This window comes from Numida meleagris, chromosome 1 (assembly GCF_002078875.1).
Source record: "Numida meleagris isolate 19003 breed g44 Domestic line chromosome 1, NumMel1.0, whole genome shotgun sequence".
Taxonomy (NCBI): Eukaryota; Metazoa; Chordata; class Aves; order Galliformes; family Numididae; genus Numida; species Numida meleagris.
Genome location: NC_034409.1, coordinates 112,818,706 through 112,831,432, shown reverse-complemented (window position 1 = coordinate 112,831,432; position 12,727 = coordinate 112,818,706). Strand labels below are relative to the sequence as shown.

General features: G+C 33.3%; 1 protein-coding gene across 14 annotated transcripts in view; it reads right to left on the bottom strand.

Annotated features, from left to right (window-relative positions):
• Positions 1 to 12,727, bottom strand: part of DMD (dystrophin) — a 1,007,484-nt gene that overhangs the window by 626,765 nt on the left and 367,992 nt on the right. For all 14 annotated transcript variants that reach the window (XM_021408144.1, XM_021408061.1, XM_021408111.1 and 11 more), the window contains 3 exons: positions 8,382 to 8,492; positions 5,569 to 5,742; positions 3,567 to 3,722 (listed from right to left, as the gene is read on the bottom strand). In XM_021408144.1, the coding sequence (XP_021263819.1) occupies positions 3,567 to 3,722; positions 5,569 to 5,742; positions 8,382 to 8,492 (441 nt within the window). The remainder of the gene's footprint in view (positions 1 to 3,566; positions 3,723 to 5,568; positions 5,743 to 8,381; positions 8,493 to 12,727) is intronic.

The window sequence follows — 12,727 nt, the reverse complement described above, 5'->3', positions numbered from 1 at the left end:
AGTTTCTGTTTGTACGTAAAACATAAAGATGCACTTGTAAAGAAAAATAGGAAACAGTGCCCTCTTAAGGGCTTCTGTTTCCTACAGTGATATCAAATGTACTATTTATTCTCCACAAACCTTCTCTACATTTTAAAACTATTTTAGCTACGTTAAATAGTTTACTTGCAAGAATCTTTAGCTGTAACGAATAAAAATGAGAAGAGTAGATACTTAAAGCAAAATGAAAGGTATTTTACAGCTTTTTAGTAATATAGATGAAGTTGAATAGCCAAATTTCTGTGCAGCAGTGGATTATGAGGAATCATCTCACCTTTCAAGTGACGGTCTGTACAGCAGCAATGCCTTTAGTAGAGCAGCAAGAATACTATTACTGCCAATTTGTTTTAGAGAGTCTCTATTCTGCTGAATTATCATAAAGAGATTTGCAATAAGGATGCTGTGGACTTATATGACAGCTACTCACAACTAACAAACTACTTAAGTTGTAAGTTGTTCATGTGTACATATACATATATATGTTTGTGTCAGAGAGAGAACATGCATAAGGGAATGCAAGCATAGCCATGGAATGCTTATCATAAATGCAATCTCTGGTCCATGATATTCAAATGACATTTTAGTTTCCTGTAATTTCATCTCAAACCTATGTATGCTGAGGCCACTACTACATTTTCAAAATTATTCATCACACTTTCAGAGCATATTCAGCTAAAAATGAAGGGCAAAACTTGATGTTCTGAATAGAAAAAACACATTTCTAGACTAAAAAGAGATTTAAAGTCTGATACTATCAGAGGAATTGATAGGGATAGGGATTTATATCCATACGTTCATAGGATAAAAAGAAAAGAAGTAAATAAAAAGAAATCTTTTCCCTTCTATAAGGGAATTTCTAGGTTCAGTCTACAGTAATTATATCTAAAATATATAGAAAAACTCTACTAGGAGATATACAAAACTATTAGAAATGACTGTAATTTTCCTGCCTTCTTGAGAGCACAACACTTCAGTACACTTAAATTAAATCCATTTCACATCTCTATGAACAAGCTTATTAAGGATTGGTTTAAATATGGAAGCCCTCCTGAAGCAGTACGTAAGAGATAATGCATGTCAGTCTAAATGTGAAGATGTGTTTTTCCCCTCAGTCTACTGATTTCAGTCCTGAGACTTACTATTAATTATTACTACTATCAGTTTTCTTCAAAAAAAGAAAAGCTGTGGTTCTCCAAAATCAGTGCAATCAATTAGCATTGAATATGGCTAAGTGATCAGTTCAGTTCTCTAATTCTGAGCCTTTGTGACCTTCTAAAACCATGAACTACCATTATATGTGAATGTAAATGTGGAAAATTAAATCTAGGACAATAATGGTAAACAAAGCACTACATATTTTTTAGAGACATTAATTTGAGGTGTTGCTCACTTAGATCACTAATGGCTTCCTAATGGCACATTTTTATCATTTCATTAGTTGAGAGGTCCCCTCTAACAATGGCACCTGTCTGCTGCAGTTATGTTCAATATAATGTAGGAAAAAATGCTACAGTCCATTCTAAAATAATGGAGAAAACAAATATATCATCTACTCTCAAATGGCAGCTATCCACATCTTCATGAAGCAGACTTTTCAGTCTTCTTTAGACTCAAAAGATTGATGTCTCTTAATATCTCTGTTTTAAAGAATGGCAGATAACTGTTTTAATTCAGGTTCCCAAATGAATATTATCTCTGTCAAACATAATACTTTCTGGTTTATAGCTACAGTCAGTGGGGCTTGATAATCATCATATGTGTAAACTGCACACTGACTGATTAACAATTTATCATTTCACAAAATTTAAAAAATCATTTTGTTCATTCTTTAGGATAAAAATGTATAAATTTTAGCAATAAAAACACAGTCTTTTCTGGCCTTCACAGCCTTCACTAAGTCACTTACTGCTCCAAACTTGCTCTAATCTTACAGTTATTAGAAGTTCTGTGGATAGTTTTAATGAGGGCGGGAGGAAGAAAACAGATTAAGGACAAATGTTGAACTATTTCTATTATGTTTTCTTTAGGATAATGCCACAGCTCCTCTTCAAAGATCAACAATTCTTACAGAGGATTGTACTTCGTTAGCAGGCAATCTCTTCCACAGATAATGCAGAACCAGAAAAAAAAGCCTTTAGGAATTGACACAAATTTCTTTATTTATTTGGACCTGGTCTTGTTAATATTAGTTAGTAGTCTGTCTTTTCTATTGTCTGTTCATTTAAATTTTAGGGAAACTTCATTTAAACAAAAACACTGTCCTTTTAGGAAGCACAGCAGCTTCTAACTGTATATGAATTGATACAGAAACAGATGATGCATAAAAGAAAATTTTACACAAGGAAAGACAACGCTCAGGAGATTAATAGCAATAGGTTCTAGAAGGTTGGTTACATATAAATAGTAACATAAATAATTAGCATCATAAGGTAAAAGGCTATAACATTATGAGAACTATATATATATATATTTTCTGTAGATTAAGCTGAAATAAGAGAATATTGGGAAAGTAGTCATGTAGCCCTCCTAATTATATACTAACAATTATTAAGTGGTTAAACAGAGCACTTTTTTTTAAAAAAAAAAGAAAACACTTTCCTAAAGAGTTCTATTTCAACTGTTAATACATTAACACTATTAATACATTCTTGATTACAGAGCTCAAAGGCACTGTTGTCCAATGTGAAGAAATCTGAGGGCACTTATGTAACAAAGGATGACAAATAACATCATTCTAAAAAAAAAATGCTTGCTCATACCTGAGATGTAAAACACTGGGACAGCTATTCCACACACTCATCAATAAACAATATTCTGTGTGGTTTATATACTAGGATATAGCAACCAGGCAAGTCAGGGTTTTATAGATTTAAACCAGGAAACAGATATGACAAGAACTGAATGTTATGTGTAGTTAAAGTCAAGAGGGCAGATGAAGCAAAGCAGAGAGGTACACAAATGCCTCCTGGGGAAAGCTGCAATAGCAAGAACTTTTGGTCAATAGATTTTTGGACAGGAACAAATAGAAACAAAATACATAATGATCTGTACAACCAGAGGCAAAAGGAAATGAAAAGTAGAATTCTCTCTTTTATCAAGTTGCTCTTTAGGGAAAAAAAATATGAAATAATCACAATAAAACCTAAGTATTTTTCTGACTTGAAGTGTTTTGAAGCTTGTGGTTGTTTGGAGCATAAAAGGAAACAAGACCCCCTTCTGGCCAAAACAAAACAAAGCAACAAAATAGGAGAAAAGAATAAGTAAAAAGTTTAAGGAAGTATAATTTTAAACTTTAACAAAGCAATTTTCTATTTCTCTGGAAGGTCATTTTTTTTTTTTTTACAGAACAACTGAATAGCCATTCTGACAACTGCCTTTGCCTCCATTCTTTCTATACCTTTAAGAAAATGTGAGGACACTGAAAGTAACCAGTAAAAAAGAACATTAACTTACCATACCAAGATTATTCTTCACTTTTGCCAGTTAAAAAGAGAGTATAATTTTGTAATACAAAACACACAGCTTACCTTCGCACCCAATTCATTATATTGCAACTTCAAAGCTGTAAGCCTTTCATCCAGTTCTTTTGGATTCTCTGTCTGCTGCTTTTGAACAATCTGCCTCCCAGTTTTTATCACTGTTTCCACTTCAGACTTCACCTCACTCAGGCTTTTATATAATTTCTAATCAAATAAAAATATGAAAGGGAAACACCCCTATTAAAATAAGTAAAACATAAAAGACTAATGAAGCTATTACAAAGATGCACTAGAATTCTTTGTATTGTTTGCTGCATAAAAACATCATCACACATGATTGAGCACCATTCATTCCCATCTGAAAACTAGAAGAGCTGAGAGTGCTCAGTAGATACCAGGTACATGACCTATGGGTGGAGAAAACTCACCCTGTGTGTGTGTGTATGTATAAAGAATATATAGAATTTAATGAGAAAAATCCATCACTTTTTTTCTATTTTTTTTTCAGAAATTAAATTACAAGATTCAGAACAGCCTATCTTTACTAACTTTGACCCAGCATCCACCAAAGTCAATACAGAAGGAATACGAGGTTCTCCAGTCATGGAGCAGAAACACCCATGGAGAAGAAGGTTGTCCCCCTGCAGCCCACAGGCACCATGAGGAGCAGATCTCCATGCGCAGCCATGCAAGAGCCCATGGGGCAGCAGTGGATGTGGCCTGAATGTGGATAATATGACTAGATTTTTTAAAATAAATATTATGAGATTCACTGTAGAGAAAGATGTTCTATAAACACTTCCTTAGAGCACGAAAACTATGGAGCTGAAAAAGCTAGCTGCTGAGTGGAACTAATTAGTACAGGGTTTCTAATTACCACGTTGTTCTGATAAAAATTTGAATTCAAGGGCAATTGCGTTTAAGAAAAGCCCAGTAAATAACAAAACAGCATCAACTTGTTCCATGCTTATTTTTTAATTTCAATTCTTACATTTAGATCTGAAAGAGGTTAATCATAAATGATAAAAACATGACAGGAAAAAAAATTGTCTTCAGTCATGCTGAAGTGTGAGAAAAAAAAACACTGAAAACAAACATATGATTGCCCTGATATTTGCCGTTAAAAAGTCCATTTTACTATCGTCAACACAGTGTTCAACTTTATCTCTACTTTCTGTCAATGACAAAGGGGTATTAATGTGATTCACACAGACTTTCTTCATATTCTTTAGGACATATTCAGGTCTTTTGCTCTTGTACCATAAAAAAGTCATAGCAAGACAACTCATGGAAGCTGTACTAGGAGTAACCAATGGTTTTCTGTATGTTTTCCATTTCCTGACTGGAATAGATTCAACGCATTTCAACACTCCTGGTTATATTATGGGGTTTCATGGCTGTAGCACATTGTGGAAAACAGCCCACCCAGGAAGAGAAACTCATATGCAGTATTGGAAGGGGGTATTACAATATGTCCCTGAATTGTACTTTGATATAGTGAAAGTCAATAGCCATTGTTCAGAAGTTCACTGAAATGAGAATGTTTTGGTAATCTCATTTTTTTTCTTCAATTTTGTGATTGATACTTTTTTTCCTCATCCTGATTCCAGGCAACATTCTGTAATCTTTAGCTTTGTCCATATAAACTTACATTTTCAAAAGTTTTCATTCATGAAAGTTTCTTTGCCATGACAGAAGAAGACAACATGCTATTTAAGACTGCTAGCGCTATTTCACCATGCAATGATAGCCTGGCAAAATTTTCAAGTGAACACAGTTTTAAGTGTATAAATGTTCTTCTAATTTCATTTCCAAACTAGAGAAGTTGAACAAGAAGGCTAAAACTCTTCTCTCTGTCCTCCCTAACTTCTAACCTCCACTCTCCAACCTTCTCAAAATTACCTAAAATGGTTCCTATAACTTTGTTGCATAACTTTCCTCTTAATTTTTTCTCAGATTCTTAGTATCTCTCCCAAAGATATACTGAAATAATCACAGCATTACATTTGGAGGACAGAATACACGGGAAATGAGCATTTTATATATTCACCATGCAGTGGTCCAACTGTGACTGTACTAATTCCTGCTCAACACTCTTCGTCTCCAACTTGGGCACTTGCAATTTCACTTCATCTAAAATTCTTTTGCATTCTTGTAGACGCTGTTCAAAATTAGCTGGCTTCTGAAACAAGCGAAACTTCATGGAGACATCCTGCAACTTTTTCTGAAAAGTCAAAAGGGGTGAGCAGCAGATGAGAAATGACATCAACATTGAAGACAAGTCTTGGAACAACTCCATGACACTCAGAATCCATTATCAATCAGCCCAGCTTTTCATTCAAATGTCTGAAATCTTTTGGGGAAAATACCAGTAGCAGAGAATCTTGGTTTCCATGGGAAGGAGAAAATTCTTGCATCATCCAGGATACTGGATGTAGCACAGCCAATGACAAAAGAGCCTGTATATTGGACTGAAAGAAGGGAAAGTTTTCGTATTTTCCAAAATGTACCATGTTGGGGGTGTGGAGAAAATGTAGGTTTAATGGCTTGAGCATAATACTAAGAGCATTTCTCTTAGTCCCTCAAATAAACCCAAGTAAAGTTGCTGGACAGAAAGTAGGCCTAGCACAAAAAATGAGATTTAAAGTATAAAATTGATCTCTGTTTCAATTAAAAAAAACCATAACCTAGAATCAGAAGAAATTAATCTGAAGGCAAAAGATCTACCACAAGCATGGCTTCTAACTTCAAAATTTTTAGAATTGGTTATCTTTGTCAGTAAGTTATATTGTTTGCTTACGTGATCCCTACATCAGGGGAAGAGAAAATAATGAGAAATTAAACAAAGAAAGGACATCTTAATTACATACAAGAATAAGAACTCATTCATCTTAGAAGTATAAGATTTTCTACTGTTTGAAAAACAGAAGGTCATTAGGATAAGGTTAAGTAATTAAATAGGAAATCAGCATTTGCAAACATGCTTCTGATATTTTGTCTTCAAATCTTGTACACTTTATACCAATACATTGTTTTCCGTACTATACAAACTTGAGAAGAACTGTAATAAGGAACAAAGTTAGAGTTTACATAGAAACATAGCATTTGTAAAAATCAGAATAGTTTCTGAAAAGGGAAATCATGCTTCCCCTGTTTGTTAGAATTCTATTAAGGAGTTGGGAATCACACTCTAATGTTAGTGGAAGATAATACTGGGTACCATAGGAAACTTAGGTTTCCAACACTTCTTTCCAACGGCATTCCTCATTAAACATTCTTAATTAAACTGAGATCCAACAGGCTAAGAAAGGAAGTATTTCCCTGAATAAATAAGTGAACAAATGGATAGGAATAGGAAAGAAAGATTTGGAATGAATGGTCTCACGTTTCTACAGAGTGTTTGCATACAATAAATTTATACTTAATTAAATTTTCATGTTCTTGTGATACTTCAAATCATCTATAGCACTCTCATTCAAGCTATAATGGATAACTATAATAGTTACATTACATACTCATTATGTACAACAATTTTAAGAAACTATCAGATGAACCACCAAAAGAAGCCAAAAAAGCAAAGTGGGTATTTGGAATTATTTGGAACATAAAGAACAAAAGAGAAAATACTTGTCACAGTATAACTGTTGTTGCATAAAGCTATACTGTGTTCAAATACTCTGTAGTTTTGATCCACTCATCTCAAAAAGCATACTGTAAAAATAGAAAATGTGTAAAGAATGACAGAGCAATCAAAATTGTACGTCTCAAGGTCTCAGTATGATCTAAACATACTACTAAGTCTGGAAAAGAGACAACCAAGGAAGGACCAGTAAAACAAGAGGAATGCAAAACACAGAACAGCAAATAAGTACTAATCTGTTTCTCAAAATTAAGAAGGTGACATCAAGTTAAACTTCTATAAAGGAAATACGAGATGAAGTTGTTGGAAACTCTGCCAACAGCAGGGGGGTGGGAACTAGATGACCATTAAGATCCCTTCCAACCCAAGCCATTCTATGGTTCTGTGAACAAAAGGAAGGACACAGTCATATAGCATTCAGTTAAATTGTGTTAAGTGAACCTAAGAATTCCAGCAGTTTACAAGAGTTCATAAAGTCATTATTCATGAGTCTTTAAATACCTCTGACTCAAAAATTTCTGAACTGTAAATCACTGGGGAAAGATCAGTAAATATTCACTTATCATTGTCTTCTGACTAGTACTGATGGCATGGTATTGGACTAAATGTATCTTTGATCAGAAGTAACATGAGAATTCTTTAAATACTTAAGATGTATCGTTAGCTGAATTCATTTCATACCAATAACAGAAGTGATGGTAACGCTCAAACTTTATGTTCAAATAAATATGTCTAGACTACATAAAGAGCACAGCAGCAATTGAAGGGAGAAAAATGGAAGTCCATGACTAAATCAGTATTACTCATTGTTTCTCTTGAGAACAATATACTCTTTAGAAGCACAAGATTCATGCCCTTTTCAAAACCAAAACCACAGGTCTTAAATATTTTTAGAGATTCTCCATTCTTTTGTATTTTACTGTCTTCAATAATGTTAAAATATCACTCAGAATTAGAGACGTGATATTGGAAGGATGTCGACATAAGTTGGTTATGCAGCTCTGTCCTAGAACTGTTGCCAACTAGATTGGTAAGCTGTAATGGAAAAATAGGCAATAAGAAGGCACGAATTAAATGTTTTGTTCTTTCTGATTTCCTGATTAGAAAGGAATAGCTAAAACATAAAAAACACCTTAATAATATTTCACACTACAGTAACAGTATTACTAGGGTTGTCTGTATGCATTATTGAAGGAAAGATGTTGGAAATAAAATATGCATACCTGTGCCACATCAATTTGGGAAAGAACTCTTTTTGAAGACTCTTTGCCTCGATTTCGTTTCTTCATTTCTTCCAAACTAATCTCATGGCTTGTTAATTCAGATTGTACTTTCTATTGAAGAACAAAGAATATGTGTCAGAAGTGTTTCAAGAAAATGTTTATCTTGTTAACATTATTTGGAATAGTTGACTTTGAAGCCTGTTAAACAAAAATACTATGGTGTATACTGGATCACTAGAGGAATTTATTCAATGAATTACTTGTTCACTGCCCTGTACATTATTCAGTTTAGTTTCTCTTGATCATAATTTCCTACACAAGCACATAGCTCTCTGATGTGGCAAAGATGATGAAATATTACTTAGACAATTTTGATTAAACTGCAGGCAAAAAATATAGATTTCTTTCTTCTGAAGGAAAGCAACAGTTTTCATTGGGAAGAAAATCTAAAATTAATCACAGAAAAGAAAAACACAAATTGAAAAGTGATATACTTTTTTTTCTTGTTCATTATTTTCACATTATTATCCAGTAAAATGACAGAAATCTGATCAAAGTATCCTGTATGCATAACATCTTCACCTGACACAGTTGTGCCATATCTAAATCAGTATGCAATTTTTGATACATCACTGAACTACAATCTACTATCAGTATCCGCAGATATGGTAAATGCATGTGGATGTGTAGTTCATTGATGCAGTAACTCCATTCATTTTCACACACACAGTTCTGGTTTTCTCTTTCTGCAAGAATCAGTGTACAATGAAGTCATTAAAATAAAAATATCAGTCTTGGCTCACCATAAATCAAACTTACCAAAAACAATTAACAGTGCTAGCCAGTGCAGTATGACAGAAAAGAATTCACATACTGCATACCAATACAACATACTTCAGATAAATTTACATATTTTTATGTTGAAGTAGTTAGAAAATGAGAATCTGATATTAGCAGAATTGCTAGAAAAGTATCTCTGATAACAATTAGTTTATGAAATAAAGACCAGGTATTTCCCTACAAGAAAGGTTTTTTTCAGGCCATTATTCTGGCACAAAAAAGTGATTTTAGATTTAACCTTTTTCTTTCTATAGTATACTAGCATAAACAAAAACAAAAAAAATCCAACTATAAACTTAAACATACACACATGCATTTATCTTATACACAAGGAATCTGTGAAATATGAAAACTGTAGTTAAAAGTATTATAATTAATTATGCAAATGAAGAAAATGAGTCATTTTTTGATGTCTTAGAAGTTGCGACTGCATATAGAAAGAAGAAGTAAGCCTAAATGTTATAAAAACATACTACATCACAACTCATATTTCAATTGCTTTCTTCTGCATCTTATGAATTAATTTGTTGTATCATCTACTTTGGTCAACATCAGAATGAATCTGGAAAGCCTACAACTGGACAATTCCTATCTGAAAGGTCAGAACAGCACAATACAGATAAGTAATAGTTTTTAAGTAATTAGGTATTACGGACATTGCATGGAAATTGTTCTGTTTTACTTTTTTTTATTATTATTTAATTGTTTAGTAGGAGAGAGAAGAAACATTACCATCCCTGACCTCAAAATATGGAAATAGAGAGGAAAAATACATTATAGAAAAACTTGAAAGAAAAGTAGTACAGATTATAGCACGAAAAGATTTTCTGTATTTGCCATTGCTGTTCACAGTCTAAGCAGAAAGATTAAATCAGTCCTGAATACAAGACTATTCGTAACACCTGACAGTGATGCCCTTGTTCATGGAATTTTGACATGATCATTTAATTTTTTTTTTCCATGAATTTTTGACTCATGAATTTACTCAACAGATTTCTTCCAAATGTCCATACGAAACAACTAAGTTTCATTTCTGTCATTCCCATCTCTTCTTTCCTCAGTGGTTCCTGTCCATTTTGCAAAATCTCTCGATTAGAGATTAGAAAATCATTAATCATATTTACAAAAATAAAGAAACACCAGTCGACATTAATCAGCAAAATTACAACAATGGAAAGTAATCTGGAAAAAAAGTAAAAAGAACCAACACAAAATCTCTGGTATTTAGTGAAAAGGAAACTATTTTAGTCAAAGGATAAAAATGCAAAGACACAAGAGTATGCAGCGAACTAATATTGTGGAGTAACGGCTGCAAAGACTATGTGAATCTAATATGCAAACACAGGTTTTAGTATGATAAATGTTGAAAAAACTACTCCAGGAAAATAGCAAGCAGTTCCAGTTTATCTAATATCATCAAGTTACAAGAAAGTTTGAAAAACATTTGATTAAACATTAGGGAAAGTGCTTTCCCATGTCAGGGATACCATTTTCTATCCCAGAACTGGAGGAAACCTCTTGTCTTTTGTCTGCTCCTTAAGAAGAAAAATGTTGGCTCTATAATTTTATGAATGGGGCACAATCACAAGAGATGGGTATTACATTGCTCATCATCATTCAAAACGTCTTAATTTCACATTGATTCACAACATTGTATTTTATATTGGTTGCCAGAAATCTATTAACACAGTATTGACTATCCAGTCAATACTGACTATGCTGGCATGATCAGCAAATTAGTAAATTCTCAAAAGAACATATTGAATAATGCTTTAATACTAGCTCCTAATTCCTTTTTAACCTTACCTGCTATGTGTGACTGAACAAAGTAATCTCAACATTTCCAGAACAGGAAAAGTAGATGTAAATACGTTTCACATTAGACATTTTACAAAGTCAATAAAAGACATAAAGATGTTGTCTTCATCTCATAATATAAGTCTGAAGAAAATTATGTATGGCATTACTTTTGTCAAGTAATATACCACAGAGCTGAAAACCTCTGGCATTATAGTATCATATAAACTTTTTTGACCATGGCATGATGATATTTAAATAACAGATTAATAACCATTGTAACTTAGGAAATAGTAAGGTGTGTACTACTTATCACTATTGAGCTGGAATTATTCAAGGAGTTCATTGGACAGACAAAGTATTTTCCTTATGTCTCCAGGGACAACAACAGACAAGTTACTTGTCACATCCGGGTGAGAAGTGAGATAATCATATTTTCTTTCCCACAATACCAAAAAAAGTCATCTCTCAGACTAAACAGCAGCACAAAGTGGAGATTCTCTCTCTCCACCAGAAGTTAATAACAAAGCTACAAATAATTATCTTGAAAATACTTTGTCACATAGATTTTCAGTACAGTTTCCTTTTTTTCTGTCAGTTACAGAGTACTTGAAAAGAAATCAGCAACTAGCAAGCTCCTATGATTATTTCCTTCCTTGTATTTTCTCAGTATATTTAGAGAAATGAAAGAGACCTCAGTAGGGATAATGAGATCAAGCATACAGACAATTCTGAGATATTGTTCTAGGCTTAACCTTACTCCAGGTTTTTTTTATTATTTTTATTTTTAAATCATTACAGCCTGAGAAATCTGAACTGATTTATCTGCATTGTTGTTGAAGATTGTTTTGTCTGAATACAGCATCTTTTGTCACCCTCATAGCGAATGAGTAAGGAGAAACTCTCAGGTAGTAGTGATTCTCAAGCATTAAATACACAGTGCCACATGGTGGAGTAAGAAGCACATGGAATTTACATTCAGAACTGATCCAAAGAAGTTGAGTAGCACATATTTAACTCTGAAGATTTTTTCTTTCTGTCAACTTTCTGAATAAATTGATCATTTAATTTAAAAAGAGGAGCTAAATATAATTTCATTTTCTCAGATTAACTGCTGATCAACTCAACCAAAGATTATTCTTCCTATCAAAGTTCTAAATTGATCTGAATTTTTGAAGCAAACAAGGAGATACATAAAGCTTCCCAATCCTTAAGAGTTTTTTTTTATTATAACTTCTTCCAGATGCTCTTTCAGAAATACAACACATATTGAACAGTTTGCTAAATCTCTCTGCATGGATAAACTGACCTTTGCTCAGAAATCAACATAATTGACTGAAAGATTCCTATTCCAGCTGTGCAGACACTACTGTAGGATTCCTTACACAAATCTGCTGTTTTCAACTCCACAGGAGAGCTGCGCCAGCAGAAGCTTCACAGGAGATGTGCCTATTCTGCCACTGGTTAACACAGCCATTCACTAATTGAAAGCCTCAGAATATTTACCTGTGTAAACTTGATTGTATATTCCCTTTTCCCCTAAGGATTTTAATGAACTTCACAGCTGAACTTCAAAGATCTTCAATATTTGCATTAAATTTGTTCACTTGTTAATTAAGTCTTTTTCATTAGGTTCCACTTGCATCTTAAAATAAAAACATGAAAAAGACAGCACACTCTATGCTGCTTTTTTCCCCTCAGTGGGTATA